Source organism: Choristoneura fumiferana, chromosome 11 (assembly GCF_025370935.1).
Source record: "Choristoneura fumiferana chromosome 11, NRCan_CFum_1, whole genome shotgun sequence".
NCBI lineage: Eukaryota > Metazoa > Arthropoda > Insecta > Lepidoptera > Tortricidae > Choristoneura > Choristoneura fumiferana.
The window spans coordinates 4,580,396-4,604,155 of record NC_133482.1 but is presented as its reverse complement, the minus strand read 5'-3'; the positions used below and the strand labels follow the sequence as shown (position 1 = coordinate 4,604,155).

Genomic DNA, 23,760 nt, shown 5'->3' with positions numbered 1-23,760 from the left:
ATTGCTACCATAATCCTCCGTTACCTTGCGTGCGCGCAGCATATGTGCTTAGCCTGAGAAGGGCTAGGCATAACTTGTGTAGAAAACGGGTTCAGTTCTGTCATTTAAGCAGATAGATTTTAATTAGTGTCGGGTTTTTTTAAATGTGAAACTGTGAGTGTTGTTGTGTTGGAACAATGCTTCTTCTTTGTCAGTTTTTTACAAAAAACGTTAGCCTGTGTCATAAACAAGACACGCATCGGTTGATTGTTATAGACTTCGTTTTGTTACGAGCGAATACTGTGGAAGTTTACGGTTCATTCGAGATATGAAATGATTGTCAATGGTCGGTTTTGTTTGGCGCGGTCGGCGGCCGAGTGGCGGAGTCGGAGTGGTAATGTGGTAAAAGTGTAATGAGAGGGTCGGTCGACTGGCCCTGCGTGGCGCGATGCGGCGCGGCCGGCGGCGGCGGCGGGGTGCGGGCGGGCGCGCGGAAGGAATGCGTCGTTTTCGCATCGGGAGAAACGAATGCGTTTTAAGCGTCGCGGGTACACAATGGCGGCGTGACGAGATCCGGTTCGCGGGCGGCGCGGGGTAAGAGAGTGGGGGGGGGTCTCTAATCGATAGCTGGCGAGCGACGGCCGGGCGACTGCGGCACATAGGTGACAGCTCGGGCCCAATCAAATTACCGGCCGTGGAGGAGAGTTGCAACGCCACGCCACACGCACGGCGAGAGCAAGCCGCCGCGCTGCAGCGGCGCGCCCGCCGCCCGGGACGCCTGCCGACGCTCCCGCTCACCGATACGAATCCTTCACTTAGATCAAACGCGCGAGACCAGCAACGACTGTGTCACTTGATAATTTGCCACACCTTCATACCTCCCCATGTCAAGTCCTTACTGCTAATCTTCAATAATCATGTCAATAGCTCAACGATGACCAATAGGTAATAGGTATACCTTTGTATTCGTATTATTTTAGGTGACGTCAACACAGAATTGGTGAGAACAATCCGGAAACATAAGGTTAATCAAAGTTTTGAGCCAGCAGTCGATGTAGATATGCAGTGATAGGATGACTGCTTTGCATTAAATTGGTTAGCGGATGTCGGGCGAGCGAGACGTCCACGAGTTCCTCGCCTGAGGATTGGTGTACGCGCATCTAATTATAGGTTATTCCACCCGCGTACCACACAACAGATCCACGTACACCATTAACGACCTGTGCACGACTACCTATATATATATAAATTATATCAACATAAGCGGCCAACAGTACATGCCAGCATGTCTATATACGCGATGAGCAATGTGATGTAAACCGTCACGCACAGTAAACTCTGCTCGCTAGCAATACCTAACTTCTTAATGTTTTAAGTGCACAGATTTTCACATAGAATTTAAAGTAAATGAACGAATATATAAATAAAACTAATGAGCTAATGTGATATATGCGTAAATAAACCCATAACATCATGCACATAGTCCTTCGCCTTCAGTTATAGTTTCATGCATACGTTTCAAGAGGCATCAAGATTGAAATTAGCGGGATAGGTATACCGCTCGTCAGAGAAAAACAAACTGAGAAGTGAGCTTGGTTCACTAAAATCACCATCAGCCAGGACCATAGTGACAACAAATTTAGAAATTTAGGGGCCAAGTATGTAACCCCAATTTTGATCCTTGACTCTTTTTAGCACCCCCCCCCCCTTGTCACACGGATTGCTATTATTTTGTTCCTGTCACAAACCGCTTGAAAATGTGTGACGTACTTTATGGATGACCGCTTAGAAGCTTCAATGGGTTTTAGTAGAGACTAAGAATGAAACGAAATATCCACTGAGGGAAGTTAAATCGATTTGTAAAGTCACGTATGTTCGCTTTAGCGAAGACACAAATTAATGTTACTTTGATATAGGTAATGAAGAGGCCGCCGCAATTAAATCGATGACATCATAGCCCCGTTCAGTCGCGCGATGAGAAATAAAAGCACAATTCAATCAGCGGGATGGCCGACGCCATGACATGTGACAGCATTAAATATTAACGAAATAAAGGAAAGTGCCAAGCAAGACGAAGTAATCATAACAAAGTAAAGTAATATAAGTGACAAATGTAAACTTACGTTCAGTTCCGACGTCGAAGTTACCTAGGTAGACAAAAAGATGACGGTCAAAACATAGTAGGCACAGATAAGACGAATTCAATTGAAATAAGTTTACAATACATTTACATAATAAATATATTTTTTAAATAAAAAAAAACGAATAAGCTAAAAGGCGCTATCTCAAAAAAAAATCGTTTTTCTATCATTTACACCATGTGATGCAGAATGTTTCAAGCTACAAAATAGTATTAATAACTCGTGTTTTTTTTTTAATAGTCGCCTTTGGCTTAGGAGGGCAGAAGTGTGAGTTAAACTCGCGTGGACCCGTGGACAGGGTTTCAAACTTTGTTAAACATTATGACAATTTCCTATGTTATTTTAAGTAGGTACCTACTACTATCAGATTTCTTATAGGTTTTCCTATAATCTAAAGGTACAGAACTATTTTATGTAAGTTTCTTTTATTCTAAATTCTAGGTCCCTTGGTCCGGAGCAGGGGTAAATTGCAAGATTTTCCACTTTTTCTTAAAGAACTTAAATTTTTAATTTGACCCCCAAAAGTGGCCCCCATTTTGAAATTGGTTTATTTACGTTACACGTCCGGTTTTGTGTTTTTGCGTCCGTTAGGGGTGGGCTCTTACTTAAGAAAATTATGGGCACCATTTTTCAACTCAATCGGTTCAGTACTTTCGGAGCAAACTGGCTGAGAGGAAGGGTTAATTTTGTTCCTCTCTAGGTGCGGAACCCTAATACGTTTTAGGTTTTTTAATTGCGCTTTTAAACGCTATCTGCGAACTAAGATCCTTTTAAGAACACTATTAAGCAATATTTTCCGGATATTTATTTTCTTTATATCGAATGTAAATCGTGCTTGACGAACTACAACAAATAACAGTAACAACCATGGAATGAGCAAAAAAATCTTCTAGCAATCATTTAGGGTTCCTCCAGATTTAGGTGCTTTCGGTCCGCGAAAGCTGAACAAGCGCGTGAGGGAAGATGTCGATGCGATTTCTTTGTTCATTGCTCGACCATTAGTAGGTAATAGGCTTTTCCCACCCCGAGTGTGGAAGACACACTAGTAGACTATCATAAGTAAAAACAAATATATGGCAAAACTGGTAGCAAGCAGCGCTTGGAATAATTGCTACAGTTTTATAATCAAAAGAGAAATTTAGCACGATTTATTTACTAGACAGTAGTTGGTAGGTACTTTTCGAATAGATGGAGATTTTGCTAAAAAGGACTTAACACGCGAACTTATCATTCTTATCGGTTTGGGAGATTTGCACGTTCATGTAACAGATGTTACTTTGTTACGTCAGCTTGGGACGTAATCACGATTTACTTACCGCAAGTGACGCAGTCTGAAAATACCACTTTTAGGACAGCGGAAGACGAAAAATTGTGTAAACAGTGGCCATCACAACTTTGAGAATGGGGATGATGAAAGCCTGTTTGTTTATAGCTATTGCTCTCGCCTGCGGCTCGTGCGACGTAAATGTCGCATTTTTTTTACTAGATGGCTAAGTATGTAATGCTATTATGTGCTGTAGTGTAGGTATTAAATTAAAATAGGGTTGTTATAACCCTTTAAAAGCCACGGTCGTCAAAACGCGACGGCTGAAAAATCGTACCATAGGTACAGTCAAAGGCAAAGATATCGACACGGCCAAAGTTGCAAAAATATGTATACACGGCCTTAATGTTAAGTTCATAGAGTCGCGTATACATATTTTTGCAACTTTGGCCGTGTCGATATCTTTGCCCTTGACTGTACCATGTCGGCATTTCGTGGCGCCTATGGAACGATTTTCAGAATTTTATTTTTGTCGTCTCGGGACGAACGTGGCATCCAAAGAGATAATAAATAAATATCACGGGACAATTCACACCAATTGACCTAGTCCCAAAGTAAGCTTAGCAAAGCTTGTGTTATGGGTACTAAGCAACGGATAAATATAATTATATAGATAGATACATACTTAAATACATATTAAACACCCAAGACCCGAGAACAACCATTCGTATTTTTCATACAAATATCTGCCCCGACACGGGAATCGAACCCGAGACCTCAAGCTTCGTAGTCAGGTTCTCTAACCACTAGGCCATCTGGTCGTCAAAATGGATATAGTTAGTTTTCTTCTTAAATGGCTTACCTATCGCGGGGTCTAGAACTGCTTGTGCTGCTTGCTCTTCCCCGACTGGCGTCTTTAGACATATTTTTTTGAGTTTCATTGCAATTGGTGAGTCTTCTGACTGGGCCACTGTAACAAAAACAAAATGTTAAAATCTACACACCTAACCTATTTAACTGGAAACTAAGATGCCTATTAGCGAGGCTACACAAACCATAACAATTTTACCAATTTAATTGGCGCTCATCGTGAGTTTAGCAAAAAGCAAAACTTGGTAGACGAAATAAAACTAGCTTCGTGCATATTTTCATCATTCCCATTCAAGTCACATATCGTTCGTACCTAAAACGTAGAGTCGTATCGTATCTAGCATAAAAGTAACGCGCATTCAAAATCAACCCACTTTTTAGCTTGATGGAACATTTACAATTGGTGCCATACCAAGTTGATAATCAGAACCATGCATAGTGTAATTTATAGAATTCCCTACATTTACAATTGATGTGTAAATGTTCATAATTAAGAGACATAAAATATGGTATTAATTAACTTAATTGGTACTGACTGACAGTGATGGTAACATTGGTAACTATAGTATGTAATGTCATTATGCCAGGTCCAGCCACCATTATTGCCAGGATCGGCCTTACTCGTATAATTAAACGAGCTGGAATAGGTAACGCTCACACGAGTTAATTGAGACTGCGCGATAATAAAACAGGATACACATATTGTGTCTTGGCATGACTTCCTGTAGTGAACTGTCGTCAATAGTTTATGCTTGTTATATGTATAGCCGTTGCTACAGATTATTTTATTATTTTAAACTGAAGAACTTGTTTCAAGCTTTATTGGGATAGGCCTCACGCCTGTAGTACAGACAAGAGTTTACTGAAACACAAATGAGTAAAATTTTCTAAGTGGCTAAGGTTGACAGTATATTTAAAAAAAAGCCAAGTGCGAGTCGGACTCGCGTACGAAGGGTTCCGTACCATTATCTATACAACATTAAGACATTAGAAAAAAAAAAACAGCAAAACAATCAAGTTTGTTGTATGGGAGCCCCCCTTGCATATTTATTTTATTTTAATTTAATTATTCATTTTTACAGTGATTATAAAATGAATGTGCATATTTCAAGCGTCTACCTGTTGCCGTTCTTAATATCAAGCAAAAAACAGCAAAACAACGTCTCTTGTATGGGAGCCCCCTTAAATATTTATTTTATTCTGTTTCTAGTATTTGTTGTTAAGTATAGCGGCCACAGTAATACATAAATCTATGAAAATTTCAAGTATCTAACTATTACGACTCAAGAGATAGAGCCGTGTGATAGACGGAAGGACAGACAGACAGCAGTCTCAGTAATAGGATTCCTTCGGCACCCTAAAAAAGACGCAGGATTTTATCTTATTTTCATGTCAGATCAAGTCGTTACTATGGCACTCTATTGAAATAAGCCGTTGAAATCTCTCGTTTGTTAATATCTATTGAAACAAGACCCCAACAGAAAAAAGTCTGATACTTATGTATCGTCCGTTGACTTCGACAGAAATAAACACTGAACCAAAAACAACTGACGCATGGTAGCAATGTAGCAAATGGCCACCCTTCCATTCACATCTATTGTCAATTCCTATCGATGTGCCCGGGGCAGTCTAGGTATTTATTCTATAGCACCTAACACGTATTTTTACTGTAAATATTAAATATCTTAATGTACGCTAGTTCAAACAAACATAACCTCATCTTAGCTCAATGGTCTTACTTAACGCGTTTCATGTTACAGCAACTAAAAAAGAAACAAGACGAAACATTGTGTTTTTCCTTTATAAACAGCCGTCTATTTATTTAACCTACTAAATGATAGAGCAAAATCGAATAAAAATGTGCCAGGAGCTGTCTGCGACCTTGACGGGGTTCGGTCGCAGGGGACTCGGACTCGGCCGGGGGCGCGACTCGAAGAGCCCGCGCTGAAGGTTGCCATACAATGCACACCGACGGATCATTTCCGACAATACTCGCTAATCTTTGTTTTTATCTTTCTTCTATATATGCAAACTTAATATAACAGGTACTCTATAAATGCATTTTTGTTTCGTAAAATCATTTTTCTTGAGGGGATACTGCTAAAATTGAGTAGTTAAATTAATAATAAGTATATACAATGTTTCCTCATAAATCTCATAATATTTACCTCAATCTATTTCTATTAACATTAGTGCACAATAAAGATATATATGCCAATGGAACTGCAACTTTTTGTAATACCTGAACTTATATGCACAACAAATGATTGATTGATTGAAAGGTTTGTCTGTTTGTATGTAGGAAGCCGGCAGGCATATCTCTGGAACTACTAAACAGATTATGAACCAATTGACTTAAAATAATGCGTCCAATTCATACATTTACTTTCGGGGATATTACTTAATTAAAACATAACATATTACCGTGGATTGTTACAAATTTATTAGGGAACGAAAAGTTGTACAACCATAACATGTCGTTTATTGTAATCAAATCACTCCACTCGTAAGGCTACCACAAATTGCACACAAACTGCACCGTTATACTAAAATATACACTTCGTTGCCCGATCTGCTGTTCTAATCTGATCTAAGACCTATGGATGTGGCAATTTTACTAACTTTTGATAAACTATCAAAATTGTTGGTATCAATGGGATCTATGAGGCCAACATCAATTTGGTTGAGCTTTATGCTTAGATATTTTAGAGCAGATTTGGGAAGACATTTTTTTCTTCGTGTGCATTGTAAGCATAGCACATGTCCATGCCGTACGAGCATCGTGATTCGCTCCATGAGTCGCGTGGATTGTGTGCTCCATGTGTCATATTATGTCACGGTTATGTATGAAGATAGCGGTCGATGTAGTGCGATCTATGTCGTCAGGACGCTCCGTGGTTAAGAAGTGGTGACAAGTACGAATGATGTTAGTTTAGCACTGCGTACTATGCGGTCAAGTAGCTAAAGCGTTATGTTAGCTTAGCAGGTATGATGTGCATCTGCTGTCCGCGATGTCACCATGTCGTCAGTAGCTAAAGTGACAATCGTAAATTTCGTTTTCAAAGCTTAAGGCAAGCAGCATAGTGTAAAGCCGCATTTACATTTATCTATCGTGTTGTGTCGTGACGCATCAGAACGGTATCGGTTTCATAAGTTTTATATGGTTGCGTTAATATTTATCTGATTTAGTATGGAGAGAGAGAGAGAGAGAGAGAGATCAACACAACACATTTCAATGTGAATGCGGCTTAAAACGTGTAGTGTTAGGATTATCTAACACACTTTGCTAGTAGTTTGTTTACTACTTACTACATATATGTGAAGTAGCGGACTAATAAACAGTGCCACGTGACATCGTGGAGACAACTTAACCTAATTGTTGTCTTGATAGAGTAATTGAGTATGGTCAGTTGTAGTATGACAGCATTGGTGTTAAAATTTACTTGGAAACGTACTTATATGTCGGACAATTCGGCTAAGTATGTTTTGGAGCCTACACTATACAATTTAGTTTGTATCGTTTAGGTCTCGTTCCATACGTTCTTATACGTATTTTTAGTTGCACTCTAAGTATTGAATTAGTTAGTATTTACAACAACTTTATATTCAGTTTCAGAGTGCCCGTGACACAACGGAGGTGTGCTCGTACCGCGCTCGTCAAGTCAGAATTGGCTTTGTTTGCGGAAATTGCGATGGGGGGGGGGGGGTTTAATGCGTGGAAGATAGCGTCAGGCTCATGCACTAAGAGGGCTGGTGTCGCTAGTGTGTGATGCATCTCGTTCGGCGCGGGCTGCGGGCAGGTGGCAGGTGCAACGGGAGCCTGCAGCCGCGCGGAGGCTGCGGCCCCGCACCGACCTGCCCCCGCCCCCTCCGCGCACGCCATCTTAACAAATCGATAGGATATGACTGTTCTCCACTTCGCGGGTGAGACTTTTGGGCGGCCAGGATGACCCCATCTTGATTGAGTCCCACCAAATAACACAATACAAATCGATTAATTTAGAGTATCTGGCGGGGTGATTGAATCCAAAGATTAGGTAAGATAAATATAAATAAAAACCTAATCTCATTACAGATTGCACACGTATAGTTATTGTTTTTACATTGATTGACTGTCGTTTCAGAATTAAGAGGACTTATTTAAATCCCAATACTATTCAGGTTTAATATCAAGTATATAGTCCTGTAAGACCGTTATAGATGTGTACCTACCTAATAATCAAATTATTCGTTTTCTTTAAAATTCTTATAATGAAATTCGATCGCGGCTTTTATATCAGCAAACAGAATCAATTCAATGAGAAGGTAATCCCAGCAGTCCTATATTCCAACCGGGAATGGGAGTAAAACCGCACCCCGAGCCCGCCGTCTCTAGTTAAATATTCACGCTCTCTAATGACACAACATCGGTTCACTTTAACAAGGTTCTACGTATCCGAGCATGCACGCGGGACTCGACTCTATGACGCGATCCTAACTACAGGCAAGTGTTAAGACAATAAGTTCTTGTAAAAGTGATCCTTGCACGAGATATTCTTTGTATGCACCACCCTGTTTGAGGGATGTCGTTATTTATATTAATGCGTTTTAACCGAGTACTTAAACAGTATTGCATTATTGACAAACAAGGAAAAGACGTTTTTACTTTTAGCCGTGAGCTTGAAGCTCACGGCTCACACAAATCGCAAACACTAATATTTGAACGGCTTCAGCATCGATGTGCAAGTTAACGACCCGTGAGAAGATGTTGACGACTTCGTCTCACAATATTGCAGTAAACGGATTTATCAATTATTGCTTCATTATTTAAGTAATAAATAAATAAATTATCGCGTTAAGTGACCTAATTTAAACTGAATTTTCTGAGCACTAAAATTCGCTTAGGTACTTACTACAAGCGCTCGCTACGCACGGTAAAATTCCTATACATTTCGAGGGCGTTAACCCTTTTAAGGGTAGGTTAGTCTTTTCACGAACAATTGCTGGCCAAAATAAATAAACACTATTCGGTGTGTTTATGCTTTAAGATTCAGTGGGCCCAACTTTTTATAACATTCGTTTAGTCTAGAACTCCGACAGCGTTGTCATTACGATTACAATAACCGGTTTTACGCACGCTACGGAGCTTGTATGGAGCCGGTGAGGGAAGCCGGCCCGCTTTATTCGACACAATTAATGTTTTAAAGATATGCTAAGCTGTCATTTATTGCCAAAATATCTTCGAATAAATCGATTGTGGCTTAGGAAGCCCACGTGGCATTATATTATTGTATGAAACATTAGTGACCCATCTTGGCTTCGCATGGGTGCAACTTGTAAAATGTTGGTGATCTGATCATTATATGAGCATTGAGCAGCAATGATGATTATTACCATACATTGATTCAAATCTAACCCACATGGCATCAGTTGTTAGTTTTTAATGAGCTCAACCGAATGGGGACTGTAGGTACTTAAAAAGATTCACTTTTGAATATCTCTCCTCTCGAGCTCTAGTGAGCGAATATATGATGAATTTGCAGCATCTATCTACTACATTGCGCTGTATGTTGTGTGCGCGACCTTACCCAACTGATCGTCTCATTTAGTTCTATCTGTCCCACGAATTGAAACTACAGGATGTTTATCTAATTCAAATACTCATTCCCAAAATTCTAGTCAACATCAAATATGAGGGAACGGCCGAGGTGCTCAAATACATCGCAACACGACTCAATTTTCAAAGGCGTTAAACGGTTCCAATATTATATCCGAGGAAGCTAAGCTAGTCGCTCCCTTATACTTGACACTGAATGTACAGTGCTTCTGCTCTTGCTCCGTCATCAAACTGTGTGTTTCACCTGTTGTCCGTTTTCGATTAATTAATTACACAGTTTGCTATTGAGTGATCATGATCACCAAATAATAGAAACACATAACCGTACCATTTTACGATTGCCATCTCACCGTTCAAAGGGATTGAACGAAATTGAAAACATTCGGAAGATTGTCGAGGGGCATTAAGAAAATAGAAGCATAGGATACATATTTTTTTGTAAACGGTTGAAATAATAATCGTACCCGTCTATAACGCTTGTGAATATGTGTATTGCCCCTTATATGAGATCTACGCGGAATGGCACCTGCAGAGCCTCAAACCGACCGACCTTGATTTTAAACAAAACTACCTCAACGTCAGCATCTATTCCAATGTGTAATTATCTATCACACAGCTAAAATGAAATTAGAATAGATTAGTTAGAGCTCTATTTAAATGACTGATATGATATAGAAGCGAAGTTTGTCAATAGATTGACATCATATGCATAAATTCAAATAAAGACTTCTCCATATTCATAAACCATGCTTGTGTTAACATTCGTTTGTCTTTATCTGACACATTGTCTGTAACTTTTTATGAATAAGGGGGAAACACTTTTATGAACTTTAGACCTTAATTCCACTATTGTGGTCCACAGTCAAAGGTAAACTACAAAACTTTCTCTTAATTCATGTCATTAACCTAAATACACAAATGGGAAATACTTTCCTACTGCAAACGTTTTTAGTCAGTTAAACTTAAACGCCAGCTAGTAAGTATATTAAGCAGATTTACTAATCCCAAGATAAATTATTAACCAGATGCGTTCTCGGGACTTCGGGACACTAATCGGTCAAATATAATATTTTCACCTCAGCACCTCAAACAGGCAGGTTTTGCTATGAGAAATCAGTGAGTAAAATCGCATTTTAAACACCACTAGGCAAATCGTGAAACGGTGAGTTTTGACTGGCGGATGTCCTTTAGCCAATTCATGAAATGGCGCCATTTCACGATATGCCTAGGAATTTCGTGATCTCATTCCCCAAGGATCTCCACGACTATCGAATTTGGGTGACCCGGAGCCAATGGCTTCCCGCGTTTCTTTCCAGCACGCTTCTGCAGGAGATTCTCAGCACTCCTTGTCCAGCGTCACCATGGCCTCTACCATGGCTCGGAATAGCAAAGCTACTGAGACTGGTAGCCGATTTCTGGATGTTATTTGGGTGTTATTCGATGTTTTAGGAGTGGTGGCCATAATCGCCATGCTAGGTAGGCCGGTTAGCCGATTAGCATGAGCGAGTTTTGTACCCAGATGAACGCAGCAACCCACCCTCTTAAATTAATCCCTCAGTCGCCTTTTGCGACACTCATGGAAATAAATGGGTTAGCGCTATTCGTAACCAGAACCACATGTAAAAAATCTACGGATGGCCACTAAAATTCCAACGAAATGGAATATCTCGGACACTAATGGTTCTAACTGTTCTTGATCCATCTATATTCATATTATTATCATAATCAACAGTGCCATGGCACAGCGCAAGTTATACCTGACTATAATCGTCGTTTCCGCATCCCCATAGAGGGAGTATACTGTATACAGGGAGTTCTCGAGCCTCACCGACGCAAGTGACGGATACTAGCTTCAACTGCCAGCTTCCGTTGAATAATTGCAAGAAAAAATACCGTTCAACCGAACCATCTATGATAGATACACATCTTTATCTAATCTTGTTTATCTTTTTTAAGTCCGGTGACAAAACAACTAATTTCTGGCTAGTCGAAGTCGAAGTTTCTTTTTAAGATAACTCTTTCGGCATTTTTACAATCACACAAAGGCTTCTTCAAGGAATTTCAGATAAAAATCTACATTATATTTAATTGTAACGCCGATATTTTAACGTAAGATAAATAAAAACTCACTGTTATTATTTATATACAATAAATAAGGCATAAACTTTACCAACTGATTTTAATCAGGGATCACTAAAAATCCCTAACTTTCTATTACTTTAAACAATTTTTAGAATCTGTTTAGGTGTTTCAAATATTACCTCTGACGGTACATACTCTTACTATAAAAAATATAGGTGCCACTTTATTATTTTATTTATTGTTATAGATTAGTATAGAGATAAATAATGTTTCAAAGTAATGTGACTATATAAAGCAAGCGTATGGGATGAGGGTATACTATCTTATATCACGCTTGACCGCTTGTTCATTTTAATGCGCTAAGTGTTTCAAAATGTCGAGTTCAGTGTCGGGGAGAAAAATGTTAGAATGTACGTTAGCCGGTATGGGATGGTAAAACAATGCGACGGTGTTTTACAAGTGCGGATCGGTTGGATGCGCGAGGTTCGTCGACCCGGTTGGTGGCTGCCCCGTACCCCGCCCGCGGTCTCACTTTCGTTGCGCCCGCGCCGGCCGGGCCGAGGCCTCCACGTGCCCCCAGAGCCACCATAGCGTCGTTGAAGGTGACGTCACCGCCGCGTCCCGACGCGACCGCGGCCGCGCGCTCTAGCGGCGCGGCGACCCGGTAGAGCGTGAAGCTGTTTGTGCTCTTCATTAGGATCCCCATGGGAACCGTGTTAACGATGCACTACCCGTGCCCATGACTTCTACTACTGTACACCGTCTACACCGATAATAACAGTGTCTAGCATTAACAGGTTTATTTATTCACAAAAACCTGCACATTTACAAGAAAGTGTATTAAACGAGCCTTGTTCCGGTTTTGAGATCTCGCAACTAGGCAAACAACTTCAACATCTAATGACCTAAAGAAAGTGCGAAATATCACGGGCTAGTGCAAATGTAAAGCAAACTAACGCATAAGCAATAGTAAACGAAAGCACTAACTAACAGTGAATAATACGTAGGGCAAATGTTAGGTTCCTCCAAGGTAGCTTAACTTACCGACTACGGGTAAATTAAATACACAAACCGCAAACCAAATGATTATTATGTATGTATTTGTAAATGTAAACTGACACAGATATTTATTGAGAACGTGATTGGGCAATGGAAAATTTAAATAAAAAAGGAAATAAGCGACAATATTATTCAAAGATTTCTAAGTTAAGTAGCACGGCCTGACGGAAGAACCTTGCTCGACCAAAGGGCAGTTTTTGGCCGTAGTCGAAATTTCATTCACACGTGAAAGTGTTAGTGCTCCGAACACACAAACTATTTTTAAAGCTTGGATAGTAGTCTACTATAACAAATAAAATCTACAACGAAGATAACTTTTCTTTAGTGTTTAATTTTGTACGATACTTACTAATATTGCAATGGACTCCTGCCATGGCAGCAAATTTAACTTTACCGCCTAACTAAAGCACCAATTCCGAATGTTATTCATAAATAAAAGTGCTCGTTGTCGGTGATTGCGTGTAAACCTATCTAAGGCCGCTTGGTAGACGTCCTTTGTTTTTTCTCCGAACAACGACCGTCGGGTTAGTCTCACTTCGTCTAAAAAGCAACTGGTCTATGTAGCATGTGGTCTAAAAAGCAGCTGGTCTAGGTCTAAGTAGCAAGTGGTCTAAAAGGCAACTGGTCTAAGTAGCAAATGGTCTAAAACGCAACTGAAAGCTGGTCTAAAACGCTTTTCGCCTAAAACGCAACTGGTCTAAAAATGCAACTCGTCTAAAACGCTTCTCGTCTAAAATGCAACTGGTCTAAAACGTTTTTAGTCTAAATCTCATCTCGTCAAAAATGCAAGTGGTCTAAACACAAATTAGTCTCACTACCATACGTACGAAATCTTTTTGAGTAGGCTTCATTACGACTTCACACTAATATTATAAATGCGAAAGTTTGTTTGTTACAATCACGCGTAAACAGCTGAACGGGATTTGCTAAAATTTAGCACGCAGGTAGGTGGGTGCAAAATTTCAGTGTGTGTCTGCTAGGATAGGACATAGAATAGTTTTATCCCGGTAAAGTGTTCCTGTGGGATAAAATAAAATTAATTTACAACATCAAAAATCAATGGGAGTCAAACTGCAGGCGGAATAAACAATAAAATACACGTAATAAAGTTTGAATTTTAGATTGCTTGCTGGCATGCATACCTACTTATGTGTGATAGTCTGATAGGATAGCTTCTACTCGAAATATGATTTCTAATAAATCCTGCAGTTTTCGTTTTTAGTTTGACAACCAAGGGGGGTGGAAAGTGAACTATTCCACCTGAGATATTTCTGGCGCAAATAGTTCGAGGGTAAAATGGGTACTTAATTTAACCCGACTTAAACATTCTACTTTTCATTTCGACTGTGAGGAAAATAAATTTACAGAATTATAATGTATTGTGAATATGATATAATTAATAATTACTTAGTTACTAATGAAAATATAGTAAGATAATTGAAAAATAATAATGAATTAAAACTACAAAGTAAGATATAAATACATTAAATTGACCCATATCTAACCTCCAACATTTTCACACTGGCCACTAGCCGCGGCCGACTAGACTGGAGGGCTACCTACCACGAAATTCCTTCGAAATCGGACCGTCCCGCTCACTCTCGTATTAAATCCTATTAGCGTGTGCTGGACGGCAAGAAACGGAGTTCGAATTTTGCACTGCGTGGTAGGCCTGTAATCTAGTTGGTCTGCATCTAGATGGCCATGCCAAAACGTGAAAAAATATGACGTAACTCAATTATCTTCAACTCCGTGGCTATTCGTTAAAAAAAATACTTTCCACCCTAGAGATGAACACGCAATTTATCACCCGGCGCATCTTCCCATGAAAATTAAACTTTCCAAACAGGAGAGATGAAAATATTTAAATCCGCTTATTGTCCTAATATTTTATTCTTATTGTTAAAAATTAATTGTTGATAGTCAATTATTTTATTAAATTAAATTTATTTTTATTCAACTACTATTTTTTCCCTGTAGTGAGGTGAAAAATTGTGTGTTTCGCTCGGCTGTAAAGTTGTTTAGCATCTCGTGCCTTGAAACCCTCAGCAACGCTCAGGATTCCTTTTTTGACCAGAATCCTTCGCTTGCTCGGGTTTAAATTACAAGCACTCGTGCCAAACAGTAACTTTCCACCCTTGCATAACAAATAACTATTAGACAAGCTTTTATTTAACTTTACGATTGTGCTCAAATTTGCTATACATGCGTGTATTTGCTGACAATGTAATAATATGGTACCATAGAGCTGAACTGCTGATGGAGTAACGAAACAATAAGATAGTCCCGCCATGTTTGGGCTCATCACAATTGCCTTGATTAAGCAAAAGAAAGTATGCACAGTCGGCAATAAAAGCTTGTTTTAAAAAATAATTTTAGACATGAACATATTTCTTTACCGTATGTTATATAGTTAGTAGATAGGCATAATATAGGTCTAAGGAATAAAATACTTCTTCATATTTAGACCAAGTGGCGTTTGAAACCGAACCGGTGAAAACAACGGACGTCTACAAGCGGCCTAAACCTTCGGTTTCGCCAAAATCTTCTAATATATTCTGGCCGATGCCCAAGCCGGAGTTTAGGTCGAAAACATTTTTTTTTTATTGAATCAGAAAGAACGATATCAAATAAGTGGGATTCGGTTCGGATATCACAAAGTCCAATTCCTAGTTGCTCTACATTCACATATGGGAAGAAATGTGCTGAAAGCATCTTAGACTATAATCAAAATTCAGTTACAGGTCAAGAAACTTATACAATTTATTAAACCACCCAAGTGCATGTCGGACTACGTACGCATGCACAGTGGTTCTACCTACAGTCAAAATAAATTTCAAATTAGACACCAGTACGACTTTTCGGAGCATAGAGCTCTTTCAATATTCACTTTACCCTAAAATATCCTAAGAAACTTTGTGTCCGATACATCGCCGCAAGTTTTAAAAAATTCGGCCAAGTGCGAGTCGGACTTGCGCGCTGAGGGATCCGTACAATTTTTTTTTGGTATATCCAAATATACCCTTTAATTAAACGACCGTATCTATAAATAACCAGTGTTAGCAGAGCTTGCTTCCAAGATAAATTGTAGAGAAAGAAAGAAAATACATTTACCGCACGTAATTTTAACTGTTTGCTGATCTTCTTCTTAATAAATTGTCTTCTCTTAACTAGATTAGCTGGAAGAGATCTCTTTTTAGGGATAAGCACGCCTTTGTTCTCCTCTGTGTGTATTTGTATTTTTTATTTTCACGTGCAATAAAGAGTTTACTTACATACATAGATTTATTCACAACAAGACAAGACACAAGAATATTAGTAATTACTAGCTTTTTCCCGCGGCTTCGCTAGCGTTAAATTTCGAGTTTTACGAAATTTCACTTCTACGAATCTTTTTCTCGTGTTTTGATTGATTTTTCGGAGTATTACCTATATGGAAATACAAATACAGACAGATGGTGCAAATTTTTGAATTAAAAAACAACGTACATAATCATAATTCATACAAACTTTGAACTCCAGCTGTTTCACATATTCAGGAGTAGAAATTCGAAAAACGTTAAAGTGCCTACGTGTTTCTTTTGACTGCAACTTCGTTAAAGATAGTTATAAGATAATTCCCGCGAGATAAGAATTAGTAAATACTATGGAAAGCTAGTGTTTTTTTTTATTTTTAATTTATAGCTATTTCATTCTTTCATTAACTCGTCTGTGTCATCAAAACTGAACGTACATGACTGTAAAATACGTATCAGAACTATCAACCTATGAGGAGTTCCCTCACGAGCAGACGACCTTGGCTAAAGCATCAGGTGGTGGCTATCATATGAATTGTCATTGCAATAAATTTAATAAATAATCTTGCAAAGTTTCTTGTGTGTGAGCTCGTTCCTGCGGAGACAATCCTGGCCGGACTACCTGGATGTAACTGCCAGATTATTGTATTTTCGCAAGTTTTTATTTATTAGACTGGATGGCAAACGAGCAAGTGGGTCTCCGGATGGTAAGAGATCACCACCGCCCATAAACATCTGCAACACCAGGGGTATTGCAGATGCGTTGCCAACCGAGAGGCCTAAAATGGGACACCTCAAGTGCCAGTTATTTCACCGGCTGTCTTACTCTCCACGCTGAAACACAACAGTGCACGCACTGCTGCTTCACGGCAGGATTAGCGAGCAAGATGGTGGTAGCAATCCGAGCGGACCTTGCACAAGGTCCTACCACCTGCAAAAGTTTTACATAAGTATGCCAAATCTACAGTCCTTAGATTATAATTAGTTTAGCTTGTACGTTTTATGATTCAGTTTATAAAATCCTCTTTAAACGTTTTATCCCGTCGGAATTTTGGGAAATCTTGAAACAGTTTTTACCTGTTGGTGTTACCTACCTGCATGCCAAATTTGAGGTCTCATATTTATAATTACGGAGTTAAGGCCGCTTTGAAGCGAAAATATAAATCCCATTTATTCCCTATCCCGTAGGAATTTCGAAAAATCCCTTTTTACCTACCTACCTCTATGAATCTCTAGAAATATATGTTTCGAATATCAAGTCTCTAAATCAGCTAGTTGGCTAGTATAAAATAGTACGCCTTATTTCTTATCCCATGAGACTTTTCGGTAAATTAAATTCTGAAAATTGTTTTTAGCTGTCAGTATTAGCTATTTGCATGCCAAATTTGAAGTCTCTTAATAATAGTTACGGAAATAGAGCCATTTCAAAGTAAAATAAATCCCATTTATTCCCTATCCCGTGGGAATTTCAAAAAATCCCTTCTTAGTGTACCTCTATGTCACTTAAGGTTATGTATGCCAAAATTAAAGCGTTTAGCTTCAGCGGTTTGGGCTGTGCGTTGATATATCAGTCAGTCAGTCAGTCAGTCAGGACTTTAATTTTATATATACAATACCGGCCGAAAATATATCACCTTCATATTTTTTTACCTAAACTTTTTTGGACTAAACGACATTTGTTATCTTGTAGCACGTAATTAACCAACATATATAAGCCATGTAATGAGTATTCTACGAAATATTGTAAACAGCAAGATGTAGGCACACCATTTTTTTTAAATTACCAAAATTTAAGGTTATGGAATTTACATTACTTAGCCATAAGAAAATTAAAAGTCATCAAAGGTATACCTATCAGATAGTAGGGTACTTAATAATTAGTGGCAAAGCCTTTTGCTTCGATTACAGATTTACAACACCTAGGCATATAGAGTCAATAAGAGCGTCAATTGTGAATTGGGGGATATTTTGCCAGTCCTCCTGAAGTTGAACAAATTTGGCTTGTGTTAATAGCTCTTTTTCCTTTTAAACGTCTCTCCAGCTCTCCCCATTCCGATTCTATAATGTTAAGCTCAGGCGATTGACTTGGCCATTCCATCAGACACGCGACGCCGCGTAAACCACGCTTGTACGCGTTTAGCTTTATGTTTTGGATCGTTATCCTGCTGGAAAATGTAACCGCGACCAAGGAATCGTTGTGCATATCGAAGCATTACATTCTGGAGGATATCTAGGTATACATTTTTGTCCATTATACCTTCGATTCTGTGAAGAGGACCCATTCCTTGTGCGGAAAAAGCATCCCATACCGTAACAGAACCCCCTCCATGCTTTATTGTGGGAAGTTGGTATATGGTATTCTCAAAAACTTTTTTGATAAAGTGAAGATTTCCGGAAATAATCGCTCCCAAAGTAGCAAAAATTGTGCCCTCCCCCGCCCTCTATCTTGTAAACCGTTTGTTAAAAAAATGTGCAAAAAATATGGAAAGGTAACGCTTAATAAATACTTTCAACGAAAATTGGTTTCAACATGATCGGATATACCGTTTTTGAGTTATTGCTGAAAAACTGCGCTTCTCAACAAAAGGACGTAAGTGCCGTGAAGATACGCTCATTTTCTGGTAATAGATTTTAGGACTGTAGTAAGTGTTTTAATTGTAACGCACATAATATTACTTTATTTTTTTCGTAATGGCTACGGAACCCTATCTTGGCCGGTTTTTCTATGTTTTGCGGGGTAAAATGAGTTGTAGTGTAGATTAAAAACTCTTTTGTGTTGAGAAAGATCTCTCTACTCACATCCACTGAAGTCCTATAATTTTGGCAGTCGCTGTAGCCTATAGTAGTCTTACAATTACCAAGTAAAATCCCTGCTGACTTACGGACAGACAAACATACATACGACATAGACACGCGGACAAGATGAAATTATAAGGGTTCTATTGTTCAACATCGAAACTAAAAAGCTTTCTAGTTTATAGATAGATCGTAGTTCTGTCATATAAATATGTGGCGGCAACTAGGAGAACTAGTGCTTGTGCAATACTTATTGCGCGACGTGTTACGTTACATAGTTGATGGAGTTCACCAAAAAGATTTTATCAATTTAATGTCTATTTACCTACTAAAATACTCAATACATTTCTAGTTTTTTACTCTTTATGAAGAATGTTATGCTTTGGCTACCCTGGTTCGTCCATCGGTCGGCTTCATATGCTTTAAGAAATAAATACAACAGTTATGGTAGAGTCACCTTACGATAATCTCTGTGACTGTGACTAAGTTAATGAAAAAAAAAACCGGCCAAGAGCGTCTCGGACGCGCCCAAAATAGGGTTCAGTAGCCATTACGAAAAAATTAAGTAATATTTTTCTAAGGATTTCGTATTTTATACGGAATCTTCCAAGTTTAGATATATTTTATACCTTAGGCTGTTATTTAAGACTTAAGAGTAAAACTACTAATAATTCTCAAGAAAACTTAGCCGTTATAGTTTTCCTTGAAAGTTTCTTATACTTACTACCATCCTGAATTTTTTAAAATCTTTCCACCATTTTAATAAAAATTTGCACTTTAAAGTTGAATATTTCGCAAAAAAAAAATCAATGAATCGAAAAATCGTCTTAGCAAACCCCTAATGGTAACCTATTCAACGATACCCCACACTATAGGGTTGGATGAGAAAAAAAAAATCACCCCCACTTTACGTCTGTGGTAGGTACCCTAAAAAATTTTTTTTTTATTTTTTTATTGTACCATTTTGTCGGCATAGTTTACATATATATATCCGTGCAAAATTACAGCTAAAGTCAAAATATCTTTATTCAATTTAGGCTATAACAAGCACTTATGAATGTCAAAAGAAATCTACCACCGGTTCGGAAAAACCTCTGTTGAGAAGAATCCGGAAAGAAACTCAACGAGGTATATTTTTTTTAAACAGATTCACCGCGGACGGATGATATAAATCTTGTAGTTTTCGAGTAAAATGCCTGTGACATACGGATGGACGGACAGACAGACAGACAGACGGACTTGCGAAACTATAGGGGTTCCGTTTTTGCCATTTTGGCTCCGGAACCCTAAAAAAGGAGTTATTTTTATTGTCGATTCGATATAAGCAAAGGATAAAACTGCTTTAGAAACACGTCCGTCAACAGATAATCGGGATTCAATACAAAACGAGAATTTAGGCTAATTTTTGTCTCAAAGAATATAATGTACTATGTGGCGGTCAGTAGCTCGTGTTGTTCTCGTCTATGCTTTACAATTCAGTCGCCGGTTACACGAGCGGGCAAAGTAACGGTGTTGGGTATTGAAGTTTAGAGGCGGTGGGTCATCGGCGCGTGGCGACAATTAAAACCGGGATAAGTGTTGCGTGTACCTGCGAGATGAGGGCGCCACGGTCGATACGGGGGGTTAGCCCACAGGGAGGGGGAGGTATCCAGTTAGGAGTTTAGAATACAACTTGCCGAGTATTGATGTCTCCCAGGCTATTTTTATTATGAGAAAGAATGACATGAAGGATGTCTACGAACTTGCGCCGTGACGGCTTGTTGTGATTCTTGGTGCGTGTGCTGACATCGTCTGGCTGGGGTCAACACGGTCACATTTTCTAAGACACATGTCATTACATTAGATGATAAGATGCTTTGTAAGGAATCAGAGTAGTTCAAGTGGATAGACGTACGTCGCTAGAAATAAGTGCTGTTTTACGAGGTACGAGGGTAGGGTAAGAAAATTAATAAAATCAGGGGAAAAAATTCGTGTAGTTTTGAAAATTGGTACAGTTATACCTTGCGGTATCCAGATGAACATGCTAAAAGTCCTCAAGGGTGAGGGCTGTGCTGAGGGTGTAAGGGGGGTTGAAGGTACCTTGTTTCAGGTTTTTCCTCATATCTCGAATATTTGTACGAATAGCATTATGATTACTTCGGACAAAAGTTTTTACATAAAATTTCCTACAAATTTGGTCATGTTCATTTTTGCTCTACGATCAATACTTTAGGAGATACAGGGTGTTTTTTTTTATTCGACTGGGTGGCGAACGAGCAAGTGGGTCTCCTGATGGTAAGAGATCACCACCGCCCATAAACATCTGCAGCACCAGGGGTATTGCAGTTGCGTTGACAACACATCAAAACAAAACAAGTACAAAAGTGGCTGGGTAACGAACTGCCTCCTGAAATATGGAGCTGGAAGCTAGGAGCTAATGGAACCCTCGACTCAATAACCACCACTGATCCTCCAGCTCCTGACATCGTAATGACTTAAATTTTTTGTCGCTGCAAAAGTAGTTGCACTGGAAAATATGGATGTCGAAATCGAAAAGTCGGTATTAAATGCAGTCTGTATGTTTCGGCTGCTTGGGCTCATGTACAAACGGTACACCGTTTGTACATGAGCCTACAGGTACACCTGTAGATGTCATAGAAGGAGAAGACGGTAATGTCGATGTAGAAAACGATAAGTAACATAATAAAGATGAACTAATTTGCTTTTTCTATTTTTATACAAAATTTGAAAAACTACTTCGTTAATCGTTTCTTAAATTGTCTATTTGTTATCTCCTTATTAACTTAAACATCCTGTATCTCCTAAAGTATTGATCGTAGAAAAAAAATTGAATATGAAATTTTTAGGAAAATATCTGTAGAAACTTTTGTCCGAAGTAATCATAATGCTATTCATACAAATATTCGAGATATGAGGAAAAACCTGAAAAAAGGAACCTTCAACCCCCCTTACACACTTAGCCCCCCCCCCTCCTTGAGGACTTTTAGTATGTTCATTTGGATATGCTGCAAGGTATAACTGTACCAATTTTCAAAACTACACGGATTTTTTCTCCTGATTGCCCATATTCGGCTTTATATGCTCCTATTAGGGCGGCTGAAAAGTTCTAAGCCTAAGGTAGAAAAAAATATCCAGTTTTTTTTTTACTATTTTTTTTTTCAATATAATCTCCCTTTAATGCAATGCATTTATTACATTTTTTAAATAATGCTTTTAGACCGTTAAAAAAATAAATTTTATTTTGGCTGTCGAAATATTTCTGTATAGCCACCTTCATTTCTTCGTCACTGCCAAATCGCTTTCCCCTTAAATCTTTCTTCAAATTGCTGAATAGAAAATAAAGGCTAGGGGCCAGATCTGGACTTTAGGGTGGATGATCAATTTCCTCGAAGCCAGTCTCCTTCAGAGCAAGCTTGGCAACACGAGCGGTGTGAACGGGGGCGTTGTCTTGCAAAAACAAAATGCCTTTGCTCAGTTTGCCCCTTCGTTTTTCGACTATGGCTTGTCGCACTACATAAAAACTGCATTTATAGTAGAGCCTTTTGCCAAATAGTCTATTAAAAGAATGCCTTCGCAATCCCAAAATACGGTGGCCATTAGCTAAGACGCCGATCTTTGAACCTTCAATTTCTTCGGTAGACGTTCGTTATCGAAAGCTTACACTCAACGCGCACTAACTTTTGTCATATGCAAATGTTGATGCAAAATCTCTCCAACTCTTTCCTTACTAATACCCAAGGCTTCAGCTATTTGCCAAACCTTAATTCTCCGATCCTCTAATACTAACTTCTTGACTTTTTCAGTATTTTCTTCAGTCACAATGGAGTTCTCGATGAGGGCTACAGCATAGATGTCGCTAGTGTTGCTGCTTAAGTGACTAAATAAGAAACAAACAGGCTGAGATATATGGTGCATAGGAGAAATTCGTGTCTGTACCGTTGTCCGGCGGTGGTGTAGCGGTATAACACGCGGCACGGAATGCCGAGGACCTGGGTTCGATTCCCAGCGCTGGTCTTATTTTTCTGGTTTTCTGTGCATCTATATTTCAGTTTGTATTTTCGATATGGGTTAAGTTTTTGCCATTTTGGCTACGGAACCCTAAAAACGGGCAAAGTGCGCATGTACGGTACCGTACTAAATAATCTTTTTTTATTGTTCAAATTATACGTTTCTCAACTAGATAGTTAAGCAAAGTTAATAAGCAATATTAACTAGCTTGGTATAATGTGCACCTAAAGGCCACAAAGATTAGTGTACTACGAGAACAAGACGCCTTTGCCAAGTTTATAGGTACAAGGATATTCAGGTAGAGGGCTAGAGGGTCGTCTAATGAAAGTCGATGAGATGAATGTTTCGGCTTTAATTAGAATTGATTAAAGTCGCCAGTTCGCTGCGTATCAACTGTACCGCAGACTGAAGCTTTTCAAATTCGACGGTTAATCGAAGGGTGAGATCGGTAATTTGAGCCGCCAGGGAGAGGGGACACGTATTAGTTGACCGGCATACAAAAATGGGCATTCGTAGGAGTAAGACAGCCGGTGAAATTACTGGCACTTGAGGTATCCCATCTTAGGCCTCTAGGTTGGCAACGCATCTGCAATCCCCCTGGTGTTGCAGGTGTCTATGGGCGGTGGTGATCTCTTATCATCAGGAGACCCACTTGCTCGTTTGCCATCC

General features: G+C 39.1%; 1 protein-coding gene across 1 annotated transcript in view; it reads right to left on the bottom strand.

Moving 5' to 3' along the window:
• MTA1-like (metastasis associated 1-like) overlaps positions 1 to 23,760 on the bottom strand; it is a 60,524-nt gene that overhangs the window by 19,939 nt on the left and 16,825 nt on the right. Inside the window, exons 3-4 of the mRNA XM_074094804.1 lie at positions 4,247 to 4,354; positions 2,103 to 2,126 (exon numbers count right to left, since the gene is read on the bottom strand). Of these exons, the coding sequence (XP_073950905.1) occupies positions 2,103 to 2,126; positions 4,247 to 4,354 (132 nt within the window). The remainder of the gene's footprint in view (positions 1 to 2,102; positions 2,127 to 4,246; positions 4,355 to 23,760) is intronic.